Below are 16,635 nucleotides of genomic sequence, written 5' to 3'. Positions count from 1 at the left end.
AGTCCCATTGCACCCCTCCAAGTCCTTCTGTCCCACCCAGGGACCAGGGGCAGCCTGAAGGACACCAGCTCCCCCTTCCCGAGCCAGAGGGACCACAGGGACAGAGCAGCCCTGGAGGTTTATTGTGTGGGGACCAGTGGGAGGTGCTGGGCACGGAGCCTCCTGCGGGGGCGGCGCCGGGGCTGCTCCAGCTTCTTGGGCAGAGCCTCCAGCCCTGGTTTGTCCCCCCCCCCCTCGTGGTGGCCATGTCGGGGACATCCTCTGCAGAGATGGGCTGGATGATGTGTCCTGCTCGGGTGATGACACGGGGGGCAGTCAGCTTCTGGAAGGCACGCTGTGTGTTCCAGGTGGTGCCCAGGGGGGTGCAGATGCTCTGCTCGAAGTGCTGGTGCCTCTCGAAGGGGAAGGGCAGCTCGCTGACCTGGGGGAAACAGCTCAGGCTCTGTGCCCTCACCTGCAGCCCTGCAAATTCCCCCTCCCTCCATCACCCTGCTGGCCTCGGGGTCACCCAGGCGGGTGGTCAGAGACTGCAGGGATCCAGGCAGCTTTGGGAAGGGGCGAGGGGAGAGTCCTGTCCCACCGGGGGACTGGCAGCACCCGGGTGTCACCCACCTGATGTGCTGCTGCGTGGATGTTGCGCTTCTCACTGAGGATGACGTTGGGCAGGTGACGGTCCTTGCGGGGAGGGGCGGGGGGTGGCTTGAGAAGGAACCTGAGGGGCGAGGTGGACGTCAGGGCAGGCTGTGGGGGTGGTGGCAGCTCTGTCACAACTACTCACCGTTTCACCTTCTTGGCGCTGGGCTTCAGCCCCGTCCCCCCCCACTCGCCCCAGCCCGGCAGCACCAGGTTGAGGGGCTGTGGCTTCCCAGCCTGCTCTGCCTTGAGCTTCTCCCGTTGGAAATCAGCCACCACGTCATCCCCAGCAAAGGCCTCAGTGATCACCCCTCTCTGGTCGATGCCACCCTCCTGCAGAGAGAGGAGTCAGCCCCCTGCATGCCCCCCTCCCGATCCCCAGGGAGGATGGGTCAGCTTGTCCTGCTCACCTCCTCCTCCACCACCACGGGGAGGACGGGGGACTGGAGCTCCTGGAGCTTCCCCGACATCACAGCCTCCAGGCTGATCATCTTCCTCTTGGCTGGTGGCTTCTTGGCAGGTCTGCCCCCAGCTCTGCCCGCCTCCTGCTGCTGCACTCGCCGCTTTGTTCCCCTGGCCGCTGCCTTCTCCTGCTGCTCCCCAGGCTCCTCCTCCACACGCTTCTCCTGCTGCTCCTGCTCCTCCACACGCTTCTCCTGCTGCTCCTGCTCCTCCACACGCTCCTCCGATGCCAGAGCCTCCATGTCCTCCACGGTCTGCACCCGGCTCAGCTGTCCTGACAGCAGGATCTGCTCCTGTGCCCGGGAGGACTGCTCCACCCCTGCACTCGTCAGCTCCTTGGCAGGGACAGGGGGCACGAGGCTGTCCCCTGCCAGCTCAGAAACTGCTTCTGCCTCATCAGCACCTGCACATGGAAGCGACCATGAGAAGCTGTCCTCCCCCCGGGGCAGGGAGGGGCCAAGACAGCTGTGTGACACCGGGCAGCACCCAGCCCCTGGCCCCTCTCCTCACCTGGTCCCTCGGGGCTCCCTGCCCGCCGCTGCCGTGCCTCCCGCCTCTGCGTGAAGTCCTGTAGCAGAGCTTCCTCCTCTGACATCTCTTCTTCTTCCTCCTCTTCCTCCTTGGTTTCCATAGCACCAGGCACCATGGCCTCCCCCAGCCCCTCCTGCCCCTCAGCTGGGTGGCTGGGCTGCCCCAGCATCCAGGGGTTGGCTGTGCCAGCACCCGAGGGGACAGTGGGGACAGTCACCGGTGTGAGGTCCTCCCCAGGAGGGTCCCCTGGCTCCTCCTGGGGCAGCTCCACATGAACTTTCTGTGTCAGCTCCTTGTTCTTGGCCAGCTGCTCCTGCATGGCCTTGCGGGCCTGGGGGGAGGGATGAGGTGTTTGTAGCCAGAACAAGGTGCCCCCCCCAGCTACCCCCTCCCTCCCCAGACAGCACTGGAGACCCTGCTGGGGCCTTCACTACATAAAAAGGGGTGTGAAGACATCAGAGAGAGTCATGATAGAAAGGTCTGTAGTGACAGGACAAGGAGCAAGGATTTTAAACTAAAAGACAGCAAGTTTAGCTTAGATATAAAAAAAATAATGATCTGTGACGAGTGTGGTGAGACACTGGCACAGGGTGCTCAGTGAAGGTATGGATGCCCCAGCCCTGGAAGCACTCAAGATCAGGTCAGATGGGGCTTTGACGTCCCTGCCCACAGCAGCACTGTATGGTCTCTGAACGTCCCTCCCAACCCAAACCCTTCCATGACCCAGACATCTCACCTCCAGGTCATACTTGGCCACAATGGCCCTGGAACGGGCCCATTTGCCCTTGTTCTGGTGCTTCAGGCTCATCCGCTCCTGGGGGAAGAGGAAGGGAGGAGAATCCTCATCAGGAGACCCCCCCCAGACACAGGGATGTCCCCAGGGGCAGCACAGAAGCCTCACCTGCATCCTGAGCTGCTCCAGCTCCTCCAGCCTGGCCAAGGCAGCCTCGGGGTCTGACTTTTGGAGCAGCTCAAACTCCTTCAGGGCCTGGCGCCTCCTGCTTCTCTTCAGCACACGGTGGTACCTGTGGGGAGCCAGGGAGGGGGTGAGGGAGGGCCCAGGGGGAGGGCAGGGGGCTGCCAGAGGTACTGTGGATCCCGGGAAGGAAGAGGCTGCTGGAATCCAGCCCACTCCCTGCCCTGGCACCACCTTACTTCTTGCTCTTGATCCTCTTCTCCCGCCGAGCTTTGGCTTCATAGTAGGACTGCAGGGCCCGGGCCCTCTGCAGCTCTGCCCTGCGCCGCCGGGCCTGGGGGGACATCTGGGTGAGGGGCTGCACCCAGACAGGGACCTGGGGGCTGGGGAGCAGCACTCACCTCCTCCAAGCTCATGGCCTGCAGCGAGGCCACCTCCTGCGGCGTCAGGAGAGGGTCTGTGGTGGGCTGCTGGGTCTGGTGGAGCAGCCCAAAGATCTCCTGCTCCAGGGGAGTCCGGGCCTGTTGGGCAGAGGAGACACAGTGGGAGTGTGAGGAGAGAACAGCTACAAGAGCCAGAGCTGTTCCCATCCCTCCTGGTGCTCCTGATGACAGCAGGGCCTGGAGCAGTGTGTCCCCCCTCCTGGGGTCACACCATCACAGGATGCCTTTGGCTGGAACAGACCCTCAGGAATATCCAGTCCCACCTCTGACCAGCACTGTGAGCTCACCACTAGGCCACGTCCCCAAGGACCAGGTCCACAGCCTGTTTAAATAACTCCAGGGTTGGTGACTCCACCATTACCCTGAGCTTGCATCCACTCCCTCTGGTCCTGTCACACTCCACTAAGGAGAAGATGCTGTCTCTCCCCTCCTGCTCTACCTTCCCTTGAGGTAGCTGAAGAAAGCAACAAGGTCTCCACTCAGCCTCCTCTTCTCCAGACTAAATGCTTAACTAAATAACTAACACAGCCCTGCTCAGGGGTCCCAGGGGGCTCACCCTGTGTGCCCAGGGCTGGAAGGCTGAAAAGAGGGGAGCAGAGCAGACTCCAACCCCCCTGCCCCAACCTCCCCATCCTCTTCCAGAGCTCACCCACACCCCTGCTCTGTCTGAGGAACACAAAGAATGTTCCCCCTTCCACCTTCCAGAGCTCAGCATGTGCCTGCCACAGCCTCCCTCCTCCTCCTCCTCCTCGCAGCAGGAGCAGGGGAGGGTGAGCTGTGTGGCACCCAGCAGCACCCACACCTTCCAGGCTGAGGCTGTTTGCTCCAGGGGCACAACCGTGGGGATGTCCTGCTGCAGGGGGAACACCATCTGCTCTGCCCGGCGGTGCTGCAGCACCACCTCCTGCCACCTCCCCACCTCCTTCGAGGTGCCCACGTAGGCAGCTTCCCGCACCACCTGGGGGAGAGGGGACAGGGTGAGCAGGGCAGGGAGGGGAGCAGGGCAGGGGGGGGGAGCAGGGCAGGGGGGGGGAGCAGGGCAGGGGGGGGGGCAGGGCAGGGGGGGGGAGCAGGGCAGGGGGGGGGAGCAGGGCAGGGGGGGAGCAGGGCAGGGGGGGGAGCAGGGCAGGGGATCAGGGGGCAGGGGATCAGGGGGCAGGGGATCAGGGGGCAGGGCGGGGGATCAGGGGGCAGGGCGGGGGATCAGGGGGCAGGGCGGGGGATCAGGGGGCAGGGTAGGGGATCAGGGGGCAGGGGGCTGCAGCAGAGCCCGCTCACCCGCTGGGCTTCCTCCTTGCTGAGGGGCAGCTCCACTGCCTTCTTCTGCTTCACCCTGTTCAGCTCCTTCCTCACCCTGCCCAGGGCAGACTTGGGGCGGATGGGCTGCAGGAGCTCGGACAGAACCAGCTTCTCCCCGGCACCTACACGGGGAGGTGGGGAGGGTCGGAACCGGCACAGCACGACCCGGTCCCGGGGCTGCGAAACCCCGGGGAGGTCCCCCAGACCCCCCCTCACCTTTGGAGCTGACATTGAACTCTGACACCTGAGTGCTCGGCTCCGTGCGCTCTGCCAGCAGCCGCCTGCCCGGGGGGAGAGGAAAGGAGCCCAAAGCGAAGAGGAAAGGAGCCAAGAGGCTCCCCGCGCCCCCCGGGGCGGCTCCTCCAGCCGGTGCCAGGGAAACGGGCACGGGGCGCCCTCCCTCCAGCCCCCCAGGAGTACGGGGAGGCGATGGGGAGGCGGCGGAGCCCCTCGGGCACCCCCCCACTCACCGCTTCCGTCCGGACAGGGACCTGACCGCCTCCAGCAGCTGCCGGTGCCGCCGCTCGCCGTCCTCCTGCCCCTGCCACACAGCACACGCGGTTACCGAGCTCGGCCCGGCCCGGGGGTCGCGGCGGAGCTGCCACCCCGCCGAACAGACGCGGAGCACGGCCCACACCCGCTCCCCCGTGCCCCGCCATCTCCCGGCCTCGCCCCGGTGCCCCCGGTCGCCTTCCGCCCCAAGCCGCAGGGGGCGAGGGAGAGCCGGGAGCTGCCGAGGAGCCCGTCCCGGCTCGGCTCACCTCATCCTCGCCGTCGCTGCCGGTCCCAGCTGCCTCCTGCCCCAGCCACTCCTCCGCCATCGCGGCCGCCGCGCTCCCTCCCGGTGCACGCCGCGCCGCTAACGCGCGACCTGCCGTAAAGCGCCGCTGCCACGCGACATGCCGTACAGCGCCGCTTCCGCCCGGGCTGCGGCCACCCCGCCGCGCTTCCGCCCGCCCTGCCCGACGTCACGGTCACCATGGCAACGGGACCCGGCGGGCGGAGGAGGAGAAACGGGGAGAGGGCGGCGCCCTGGGCTGGCTGGAAACCGGGGAGCCCCGGGGAGCCCCGGAGAGGGGCGGGCGCTGCACGGAACAAACCGGGAGGGCTGCACCTCCGGACCCCGCCCCGGCCACGTGCCGAGCCCCGCCCCCCGCCCCGCCTCCCCTTGTCCGCACCGGGGCGGGGGCAGCGGCTGCCGAGTGACGTGCGGCGCGGCCAATGGGAGCGGGGGGGCGGGGCGGAAGGCTGGCACGGACCAATGGCTGCCCAGGTCCCGCCCCCACGGCGGCGCGGGGCGTGGCGGCCCCTCCCGCGCCGCTAAGGGAGCGAGCGGCCGGCCCGGCCCGCACCGGCACCGGGTGAGCGGCGGCGCGGGGCACCCCTTCCGTTTTCCTTCTCTTCCTCTTCCCTTCCTCTTCTTTTCCCCTTTTCTTCCCCTCCCGGGCTCGGATCCCGGCGCGGCCGCAGGGCGGGGCCTGCCCGGTCCCGTTCCATCCCTTCCCGCTGGGGCCTGGGCTCTCCCCTCAGGACCGCGCCCTGCTTCCCCCCCCCCCGTTCCTTCCCGGTGGGTTTCCATGGCGACCCCCCTCCGGGGCGCTCGGGTTTCCATGGTGACAGCCGCCGCCCCCCCCCCTCCCGGTGCCGGTCCGGGCTGACCCCCGGTGCTGAGGCGCTCTCCCTCTCCCCGCAGCCCCCAGCCCAGCCCCTCGCGGCCCCTGAGGATGCCGGGGGTGCGGGCGGCGGAGCAGCAGCAGCAGCAGCAGCGCCCGGAGGTGTGGCGGCCGCCGCCGCCCCAGTGACGGCCCCGCCATGTCGGTGATGGTGGCGAGGAAGAAGGTGGTTCGGAAATGGGAGAAGCTGCCGGGCAGGAACACCTTCTGCTGCGACGGCCGCATCATGATGGCCCGGCAGAAGGGCATCTTCTACCTGACCCTCTTCCTCATCCTCGGCACCTGCGCTCTCTTCTTCGCCTTCGAGTGAGTTCCCTCCCGCCACCCCGGGGACGGGGCTGGGTCTGCCCGGTGGCCTCGGGGAGGGAGGGAGCCTGGCACGGATTCCTCCGCTGGGATCTGCCTCTTCGGCTTGACCCTGGAGGCTTTGGGCCCTGCCAGAGCTTTGCCCCTTGGCTTTTCCTCCCCACGCTTGTGCTGCCTGTGCTGGGAACCTGAGCCCGGCGAGAGGGGCTGGGGGCACGGGGACCCCCCGGGTACCAGGGAGCTGCTGCTGCAGCCTCCCTGCCTGCTGGCCGGTGACCCAGCCCGGTGGCACCGGGGTTAGCGCTGGTCCCGTCTGCCCTCCATCCATCTAGGAGCCTTGGAGAGGCTCCGGATGCCCTTTTAGACCCTCTCAGCAGCATCAAGAGATGCAGCATAAGCCTTGGACGCTGCCCAAAGAGCAGGACCTGCCCCCTCCCCGCAGCTCTCCCTCCTCGTTGGGCTGGGGAACTGCTCTGGCCTCAGACTAATCCTAGGGAAAAAAACAAAACACAAACAAAACCGAAAAAAACCGCCAAGTGTTTTCCCAATTGCTGAAGTGGTGGGGAGGGGTCAGGACTGCCCCTTGTGCCTGCCCTGGGATGAGCTTGGTTCAGGCAAACAGCTGTGAAAGTTCCCCCAGCATGTTTCTGCTCTGCTGCGGGGGGTGAAGGTCTCCGTGGCACTGGGTGAACCGAAAGGTCTTTCAGCCAGGAAAATGAGGAGCAGCAACTGCTGGCTGGCTGTTCCTGCAGACACATGGAGCTCTCCTCCTAGACCTCTTTCCCAGCCCGGGGAACTTGTCCCACCCTCCCCTGGCCCAGCATTGCCCTCTCCTTAGTGGCTGTCTTGTGCTTTCTGGAACACTCTGCTGAGGCTTCCCACACCCCACAGCAGCTGTGGAGCAGCCTGGGCCAGGGGTCAGGCTGGCTTTCTGCTTAGTCCTGGTGTGGCTTTGGGGACGGGGGCTGTAGAGCTGCAACACAAGATGTTGGGGCTCCTGAGTGAGGAAAGCCCAAATTATCCCTGACTCATCTGGGATTCACAGGTGTGGGGTGACACGGCTGAGGTTTGTTGTTTGTTGGTTGATTGATTTCATTTCCCCATCTCAAAAATGGAGCTAAAGATGCCCTGCCTTGCAGCAAGGACTAATAGGTGTTGCTGCTCCAGAAACACTTCTTGCTGCTCCAGAAACACTGATTCTGCTCCCCATGGAGACTGTCCTTGGCAGAGGAGCAGAGCCACGGCCACCTCTGCTGTGTCCCCCTTGCCTGCTGCCTGCCCTGGTCGCTGCCTTCCCAGCTGTGTAGGCAGAAAGTTTGGGAAAATCCAGAATATAATTTTGGTCCTGTCAGCAGCACGACAAGCTTAATGCTCTGTGTTTGGAAGAGGTGGGCTGGTTCTGAAATTGTTTGGGTGAATTTCCGAGCTGGTGGTAGGGAGCAGGTGTAATAATCCCCAGGATGTTTCTGTTCGTCCAGCCAAGCTGAGGAGATGGAAATCGATGATTTCCTCCCCCCCGTTAAAGTTTGCACTGCGGAGGAACAGTTCGGGTGCTGGGGATGTGTCTGGGGAGGAGCAGCCTGTGCTGGGTGCTGGCTGCAGGGGTGCCGGTTCTGTTCAGCTGAATCACTTGCGCAGTCACACCTTGTCTGAGCGGGCCCGGGGGACGCCTGCAGCTCTCGCTGCTCGCTGGGAGTTTGATCCTCACCCTCCAGCTGCTCTGGCCGTGCTCCGGTTACAAGCGCGGTGGCTGGAGGGCTGGCGGTGGCTGGTGTCACCCGTCACGGGGACAGCCACCGCCTTCCCGGCTGGAAGGGTCCTTCCCAGCCATGAAATGCCGGGGCTGCCTCTGCCCGGGGGCTTCTCTCCCTCCCGGCAGCCCCCTGCCCACCCGATGTGCCCCGGGCGCTGAAGCCACCGGGGGCTGGGGACCCGCGGGTGGGGTGAGCCGGCGGGACCCGGAGGGTGCCGGACCTCCAGGTGCCGTGTCTGGAGACCCAGCTCCTCCCTCCCTGCCGGGCAGAGCCCTGGAGCTGTGCTAGGAAGTGCTCCGCAGGGACCCGAGTCCTCTGCCCAAGGGCACCTCTCGGCACCACCTTGGCAGAGAGCAGCTCCCCCCAGGGCCCCCCAGGTTAATGGGGTCTGTTCTACGGCCCTAACCCGTCCCATAGAACCCCGTTTCACGTCCTTTTGGCGCTGTTTCAGGCACTCACTGGGCATGTCAGCTTTTGTGATAGGGCGCTTGGTTGTCTGCCTGTGCTTGAGGAGGAGCCCAGGTACAGCACTTAGTGAGCCCCTCTGGGAATTCGGGTGATGGGATGTAGTGTGTCCCCCACCTGGGGGGGCTGGGGGTTTCCTCAGTGCAGTTTGGAGGGGTGCTGGGGGGTTTCCTCGGTGCAGTGTGCCAGCGGGTCTGTAATTCCCCCCCTGAAGTGAGAGGTCTCAGCTCTGCTCTCCCAGCAGCTGCAAGAGGACTGAATTCCTTTTGTCCTCAGCCTTTTCAGTGTTCAGCATTTGTGGATGTCACAGGCCAGGCCGTGCCTGCAGCACCAGGCTCCTGCCGTTTGCTTTCCCAAACAGCCAACCACCTCTACCTCTTGATTTTTTATCTGCAGATTAAAATTTATTTTCTAATGAGTTAAAAAAAAAAACCCCAACCAAACAAACCGCCCTACCCTTCACCCTCCAGGCGACTTAGATTTTTCTGTTTTATTTTTCCCCAACCCCAAAGATCGAGGTTTTTGCCCTGAAAACGAGAGGTGCTGCCCCTGCAGCACCGGTGGGGCTGGCAGCACGTGGCAGCGGCAGCACCGGGACCGGGTCCATCACCAGCACTTCGTGTGTCCGTGCTGACAGACGGTGCGAGTTTCCGTGGGCAACCCCGGTGATGGGGAGAGGGCCCCCGACCCCTCCAGGTGTGGTGCTGGGGCTGAGCTCCCCTCCCCGCCCTTCCCCTTCCTTCCTGCGGAGCCGCGGACCTGCCCGGATTCTGCCGGCAGAACGGGCCGAGCGGTCCCTGTGCCACTGTGGCACCTCCCATCTGCTGCCCCCGCCGCTCCAAGGATCTCTTTGTCTGAGCCTTTCTCGCCCCCCCGGTGATGCTGAGTGGTGATAGTGCTGTTATTGTCTGCTGTGAGATGACAAAACGCTCAGGAGCGCAGATACAGCTCCGGGAGCGGAGGAGGAGCAACACCCTGACGTGCCAACACTGGGGCTCTGTTGACTCCCGGCTTTCCCAAACAAAAGATCTTTAAAATGTCCGTTCCTCGGCGCTGGGGACGAATCGCTGAGCGCGGTCGTGCTGCAGACCCGGGGTGGGCCGGGCTCCCCCGGGCTCCCCGGCCCCGATTCGGCCCCTGGGTCGGTGCCTCCCCCTCTGCCCAGCGTTCCGGTGGCTCCTGGAACATCCCCCAGTGACACCTCCTGGAGAGCAGGGAGGGCCGGGGGCAGGCAGGGGGGGTCGGTGTCAGCCCTGGGGGTGCAGTGCCAGTGGGGTGGGAGGTTTGTCACAGCCTGCTTGCAGGTGAGGAATCTGCTGACAGCCCTGGCGGAACCTGGGAGAGGGGAGTGTGTGTCTGGGGCAGTTTGGGCTCAGCTCTGACAGCCACAAGCCTCTTTGTGGTGTTGGCAACAGTTCTAAAAGCTGTCACATCGAGCTGTGGCTCTTTGGGGCAGAGTGCATCCAGCTTTTATAGGAATCAACCCTTATTCCTTCCTAAATCAGGAGCCAGGGACTCTGTTTAATGGCTGACTGGCTTGCAGCTCTCTCCATAGACTTTGCCCTTGCAAAGGGAAAGCAAAGTTATCTGTAGGGTGAGCCCAGCCCTGGGCTGCCTGGCCTAGCTCTCCAGGTGCTGTCAGGACACTGCACATGGACAACTCCCAGGGCTGTGGTGGCTGAAATTACCCCTGCTGGTGCAGGGGACAGGTCCTGGGTGTCACAAGCATTCTGTAGCTTCAGCCTTCAGCCCGTTTTGTTGCACACAGGCCATGGAAATAGGGTGTTTCTGAATCGGGATTAAAAATACGTTTTGTTTCATCCCCGTACTTCTCTGAGCAGTGAGGTCTGCAGGGCTGTGCTGCAGTGCTGGGGGAGCTGTGTTTGTGGGTGTCCAGAAGTGACATAGGGAACAGTGAGATTAATCCCCTTGCTCCCTTTGCCCTGCCTAAATCAGTGGGATTAGCAACATAAATTCCTCCTTGGACCTTTCTGTACTTATAAAGCAAACAAACCTTATGCTGAGTTTCCTCTTTGGAGCTGGGGTTGTTTTGGGGCAGGAGATTGAGAGCTTTCCTGTTCCACACCTCAGCAAAGCCAAAGGAAACCATGGGAATGCTGCACCTCCACCTGAATCCCCTTCCTGAGAATCACAGGACCCAGTTAATCCCGAGAAAGGAATTTTTGTGGTACTGAAAGCTGCTGCCTCTGTAGGGGCCAGTGGAGATTCCCACTCTATGCCTCTGGGCTCTCTCCAGTGGTGGGCTCAGCCCAGGCCTTGGGTGCTTCTCCTCCAGGCAGGATCCCTCCCTCTGGCCAGTGGCATTTCTGGTGTCACCCATGACTGAGCAAAATGGGAGCTGGGAACAAAACAAAATGCTGGGAATGGCACTGTGCCTGGCTGGGTAAAAACACGGTGGTGCTTTGGTGGTGCCTGGCTGTCAGAGCTGCCCTGGGGGTGCTGCCCTGTGAGGGAGGGATGGGAAGGAAGGGCTGAGCAGCTTCTCTCCTCCAGGTGTAGCCAGCGTTGAGCAGAGCCTGTTCCCTGGTGCCGTGGCAGGTTTGGGGCAGACTTTGGGGTGTGCTGATCCGTGCCCTCCCGGCCTCTCCCCGCAGGTGCCGGTACCTGGCTGTCCAGCTCTCCCCGGCCATCCCCGTGTTTGCAGCAGTGCTCTTCCTCTTCTCCATGGCGACGCTCCTGAGGACCAGCTTCAGTGACCCCGGGGTGATCCCCAGGGCCCTGCCTGACGAGGCAGCCTTCATCGAGATGGAGATCGGTGAGTGTGGAGCCAGCTGAGCTGCTGGCTGGAAAAGCCTCTCTATTTCTGGCGTATCTCTAGGTACATTCTCTGCAGAGCTTGCTTCTGCTTCCAGCCCGGCCCTCCACACGTGAGGGTTGCACCCAAGCAGGGCGTCTTTCCACCTGCTGGCTGATTCTGCTTGGCTGAGTCTCCCAAAAGCTGGTGCCATGTTGCTGCTTCCCTTTCTGGGAGCCTTTTCACGTGCCAGTTTTCTCTCATCACTGTGTGTGTGTACAAACTCGGGTTTGCTTTTGGGAGGGGGCTTGGTGTGGGTCCCGTGATCACCGGGGCAGAGAGGAGGTGTGGTGGATGCTGGCCTGCTCAGTGACACACAGACACACAGCCCCAGCCCCACTGGGTGTGCTCTGAGAGCTCTGCTGTCCCTTTTCCTGCCTCCAAGTTGCCAGGTTGGCTCTGGACCGAGCGAGCAGAGCTGCAGCCGCTGGCTCCAGCCCCAGCAGCTCTGATCCCGTGGGGAGGAGGGTGAGTTGTCCTTCTGGGGCTGTCGTGTTGCAGCAGTGAGTCTGATCTCTGCTCCATTCCCTCTCTCAGAGGCCACCAACGGGGCCGTGCCGCAGGGTCAGCGCCCGCCCCCGCGGATCAAAAACTTCCAGATCAACAACCAGATCGTGAAGCTGAAGTACTGCTACACCTGCAAGATCTTCCGCCCACCCCGTGCCTCCCACTGCAGCATCTGTGACAACTGTGTGGGTGAGTGGAGGAGGAAGAGGAGGAGGAGGTGCTTGTCCCCAGGACAGCCTTTGGGGTCTGCACCTGCTCACGCTGAGTCCAGAGGGGTGCTGGGGTGTGACAGACCGGGATGAGCTGCCTAATCCTGAGCTCAAGGAGCTGGAGGTTTGCTCAGAACCTGGAGCAGATGGTTCATCTCTGCCAATGCTTCTTTGGCAGTAACTGCTCTGACTTGACCATCAGCCCATTTTTCAGTTTCACTGAGCTGCTGGGCCAGAGGGATCCAGGACAGAGCTGGGGCTTGGGTGAAAACAGCTCTTTGGTCAGGTGGAGATTCTGCTGTTATGCTGAGTGCCCCTGAGTTTTGTTCTCCTGCTGCAGAGCACACGTGCTCCTAGCGTTGTGATTGGAGGAGGAAATCCTGTTCTTATGGATCCCTTTCCTCAGGTTCCTAGCCCTTCGAGTGCTCACGTAGTCCCTTGAGCTCTCTTCTTGTTATTCTGCTAGGAGGAACGGGGCACATGGGTTAGAGAACTCCTGGGACCTCCAGACCTTCATCTGACCTGTGTGCTGCTCTATTAAAAGCCATTACACCTCAGGTCTGTGGGCGAGGAGACAGGCATGGGGCCAAGCTCTTGAGCTCCATCCTGAGTGCCAAACAACTCGTCAGTAAAAGAGTTTTGCACTTTCTTGCCGGGCCTCCCCTTCCAGATGGGGGCTGTGATGTGGGGCCTGGAGATAGCAGAGGGTTGGGCTCTGGTGGCCAAGGGTTCCTTGGACATGGTTGGGTTGGAACAGAGGAGCAGTGGTGATGTCCACCTCTGCTTCCACAGAGCGCTTCGACCATCACTGTCCCTGGGTGGGCAACTGCGTGGGGAAGAGGAACTACCGCTACTTCTACCTCTTCATCCTCTCGCTCTCACTCCTCACCATCTACATCTTCACCTTCAACATAGTCTACGTAGCACTGAGTGAGTCTGGCTGCAGAGGGGTGGGTGGCTGGGGGCCAGGGGGTACCCATGGTGTCGGGAACCCTGAGATGATTGGAGCAGGGAAGAATGTGGTGGGATATTCCAGAAAAAAAATAAATGTCTCTCTTTATATTGCCAGAATCTCTGAAGATTGGGTTTCTGAACACATTGAAGGAAACCCCAGGGACATATCCTTCCACAGCATGTGAGGGGTTGGCTTCTCCAGAGCTGGGGGTTAGTGTGAGCTGCAATGCAGTAGGACTGTAGTCTTGAGGCCCAGGCTTCTCCAAGGAGTCTCTAAGGGCATTTTCCCCCATGATTACAAAGTGAGGAGCATTTTTGTGGCTTTTGGGAGGAGAGCAAAACAGAAAACCCTGTCTGGAGAAGGAGTAAAGTCAGGGTAGTGTGCCTGGGGACAGGGCACAGCTGGGGTGGGACTGTTCCCAGGCTGTTCCCTGTCCTTAACTGTGCTCACTGTACTGGAGGTGCTCATCTGTTTCTTCACCCTGTGGTCAGTGGTGGGGTTAACTGGGTTCCACACCTTCCTGGTGGCACTGAATCAGACAACCAACGAAGACGTAAGTAGAGTCTTCCTGTTCCTCTGAGCCATCTCCTTTCCTGTCAGGGCTGTGTCTCCCTTGCTGCCCTGCCCTGCAGGACGAGGCAGAGCTCTGTGGGTGGCAGCAGGAGTTGGTGGAGCAGAGCTGAGCTTGTGCCCTGTCTTGCAGATCAAGGGGTCCTGGACTGGGAAGAACCGCGTGCAGAATCCCTACAGCCATGGCAACATAGTGAAGAACTGCTGCGAGGTGCTCTGTGGGCCCCTGCCCCCCAGGTGAGCTCCTGGGGCCAGCCCTGCTGGTTTTGCCCTCAGAGCCCAGTGCAAGGCCCTGAGGAGCTCTCCTTCCTTGGGTGCAAGACCTGGCTGCTCTTCCACCAGCATCCTGGGTGTTGAGGGCTTCTGGAGGTCAGGGGACACGGCTGAATGCTCTGGGGAGGAGGTGTTTCCTTCCCCTGGGGTGGCATGTGGAGTGGAGGCTCTTTTTTGGGGCACTTGTTTTGGTGGGCTCCTCCCTCTGAACTGGGCTGCTCTCCTAGGGGCTTGGTTTTCACAGGAGGGGTGGATACACTCAGCTAGGTTCAGGCTGTGCACAGCCTGGTTTGCAGAGGAACACTTTCCCTGATTTTATATTTTTTTTTCCCATCAGCACTTTTCCTGTGGGGAGCAGAGGTGGGGTCAGGGTCAGCGTGGGGCTGAGGGTGTGCTTCTCTTCTTGCAGTGTCTTGGACAGGCGGGGCATCCTGCAGCAGGAGGAGAGCACAGCTCAGGAGGAGTCGTGCCCCAGGGGTCCCAGCGCAGCGCCAGCGGGGCAGTCAGAGGGGAGCAGTGCCCAGCAGAAGGAGGGCAGCCTTCCTCCCCCCAGTGCTGTGAGTCATCCCCCCCACAGGGACAATGGGCTTGGAGCTTCTGGTGCTTTGGGCCAGCAGAGAGGAAGCTTGAAGTGTGACTCTAGCAGGAACAGAGCAACACTCAGGGCTTTGCTGCTGGGGAAAAGCCTGGTGTGCTCTGGCCCTGGAAACCAGCATCTCTCTGAAGCTGGCTGGGAGGGTGTGAAGCCACTCTGACTCCTGGGTAACCCTCAAAGGAAAGAGCAGCCTGCTCTGTCCTTGAAATGAGCCCTGATTGAGGACATCTCTGCAGAGGAGACCTCCAGAGAGCCCTTCCCACTTGAGTTGTTCTGTGAGGGTGGTGGGAAATGGCTGGGCTACTCCTGCTTGGGCATGAGCTGCCTGTTCCTCTGATGGAAACAGCTCAGACCACTTCTGCTGGAGCAGCTCAGTGCTCCATATCTTTGTGAAGCTGCTGCTTTGTCTGTTTGGAGGCTCCTGATTGCTCCTTTTCCCAAGCACAGCTGGGACCTCTGCCTGGTGGAGCTGGAGCAGGGCAGGGGGGCCCACGTGTGCTCAGCTGCTCTGTGTCAGGGTGCATTCATGCAGGTCACTGCTGTCTTCTTTCTCCAGATCCCTGCACCATCCCTGGGCACGGCTGAGATGCCAGAGGAGAAGCAGCTGCCTTCTGGGGAGCTCCCGGTGCCATCCCAGGACGCTGGGCAAGCAGAGCACTAGCCCTCTGCTTGGAATGGAGAACTTTTCTTCTTTTGTCTAATCAAAGCTGGAAGTGATTGAGGAGAGGAGGAGCTGGGCTGGATGGCAGGCAGAGGATTCCTCATGGCCATTTTGCTTTAGTCATTACTCACCTGGCAGTGTGGGCGGTGTGGGCTGGCGCTGCCTCACTTGGTCTCCAGGGATCAGCAGCGCCAGTGCCACCTCCTTGGCCACACCGGGGCCGGTCTGCCCGCGGGTCGGGGCAGGACCCCTGGCTCCGCAGGTTTGTCCTGGGTGCTGAGCACCAGCTGGGTGGCCGGGGCTGTCCCTGTGCCCGGCCCCGAGTCTCCCAGGAGATGATTTGTGGTCCAGCAGTGTCTCGGAAGCACCGTTCGGGTCCCCCTCACTGAGGAATCCCGGTGGGAAGTGGGGAAGCGTGTGTGGCAGTGGCGTCCTCTCCCCCCTCCTCCCTCTCGTGTGTGGCATTGTTTTATTGGTTAACGTGGCAGGGCTCGGCAGGAGACATTTTGGTGCCAAAAGCGGCCCAAACAGTCAGGAAGGTGTTGTGTTGACAGCAGTGTTTGAAGTGGCTTCCTTCCCACCCCCTTGTTTCCCCGACGCCAGCGTGGTGGTGATGGTTGCCTCGATCCCCCCCTGGGCTGCCCACAGAGCTGTTGTGCAGGGGGTGTCTGGAGCCGATGGGGAGGGTCTGCCCGTGCTGCTGGCCCTCTGGCTAGTGCCGGGGCTGTGTTTGCCCCCCGGTGCTTCCCAAGCACTGTCCTGCCCTCCCCTTCCTCGGCAGGCTCCGGCACGCCGCTCAGCCACTGCTCTGCAGAACCTCAGCCCTGAGTCTCTGTCCCTTTGTCCCCCTGCCCCCCCTGGCACTCGTGTCCCTCCCCGGAGAGTGAGTGGCAGGCGGGGGGTGTCCTGCCAGGGTGGTCCTGCAGGGTTCAGCGGGATGCTCCTGCCTGGCAGTGGTATGGACGTGGCCACCCTCTCCCAGGTCCTCCTCTCAGTGGGTTCGCAGGTGCCGGTAGCTCCGGTTCCTGCTGCTCCCTGCCAGCAGGGATGGGACCACCTGGATGGTGGTCACTGCCCCCCTGCAGCCAGCCCTGGCCCGTCCTGCCCCCCCGGGGCAGGGGGTCCCGGGAGCAGCCTGGCCCCACACACACCCCGCTGGCGGTGGGATCCACCGCCCCAACACGCTACTGACCAAACCTCAAACTTGTTGTGACAAAAGTGTGTTCTTTTGGGGGTGGGGGGTTTGACTGATGTGTTTTGGAAGGCAGTGTGTTGAGGGCTGCCTGCACCTGCGGTTCCTGCCTGTGCTGTTCAGGTTCTCTGTGAAGGAAGTGTGGGGGTAGGGTGAGGGGTGGGGTTTCTTTGTTTTTTGGTTCTTTTTTCTCCTTTTTTTTTTTTTTTTTTCTTTTTTTTATTTTGAAACAATGAAGGAAACTTGATTGGTTTGAAAAATGGCTGAGCCATAGCCTCTGCCTCTGTCTGTGCCTCCCCTCTGGCTTTCCAGCCTCCACCTCTCACACTTCCAGGGTGTCTTTACCTATGTCCTGCTGTCCCAGCACGGTGGGTGA

General features: G+C 62.1%; 2 protein-coding genes across 2 annotated transcripts; one reads left to right on the top strand and one right to left on the bottom strand.

Moving 5' to 3' along the window:
* Positions 1-5,123, bottom strand: UTP14A (UTP14A small subunit processome component). Its single transcript, XM_030449314.1, is given in 15 exon segments — positions 1-217; positions 220-421; positions 613-712; positions 779-966; positions 1,044-1,498; positions 1,606-1,957; positions 2,363-2,440; positions 2,528-2,651; positions 2,782-2,876; positions 2,944-3,063; positions 3,788-3,943; positions 4,264-4,406; positions 4,501-4,565; positions 4,755-4,825; positions 5,046-5,123. Coding segments are annotated over 15 exon segments (2,307 nt in total). The 5' UTR covers positions 5,106-5,123; the 3' UTR covers positions 1-119.
* A 466-nt stretch (positions 5,124-5,589) lies between these two features.
* ZDHHC9 (zinc finger DHHC-type containing 9) lies at positions 5,590-16,055 on the top strand. Its single transcript, XM_030449126.1, has 10 exons — positions 5,590-5,645; positions 5,978-6,263; positions 11,098-11,258; positions 11,835-11,993; positions 12,806-12,943; positions 13,083-13,131; positions 13,419-13,521; positions 13,672-13,775; positions 14,221-14,368; positions 14,963-16,055. Exons 2-10 carry the CDS (start codon positions 6,097-6,099, stop codon positions 15,065-15,067), a joined length of 1,134 nt encoding a protein of 377 aa, XP_030304986.1. The 5' UTR covers positions 5,590-5,645; positions 5,978-6,096; the 3' UTR covers positions 15,068-16,055.
* Positions 16,056-16,635: the final 580 nt, after the last annotated feature.

Source organism: Calypte anna, chromosome 4 (assembly GCF_003957555.1).
Source record: "Calypte anna isolate BGI_N300 chromosome 4, bCalAnn1_v1.p, whole genome shotgun sequence".
Classification (NCBI taxonomy): domain Eukaryota; kingdom Metazoa; phylum Chordata; class Aves; order Apodiformes; family Trochilidae; genus Calypte; species Calypte anna.
This window is presented reverse-complemented; position numbering and strand designations above follow the sequence as displayed.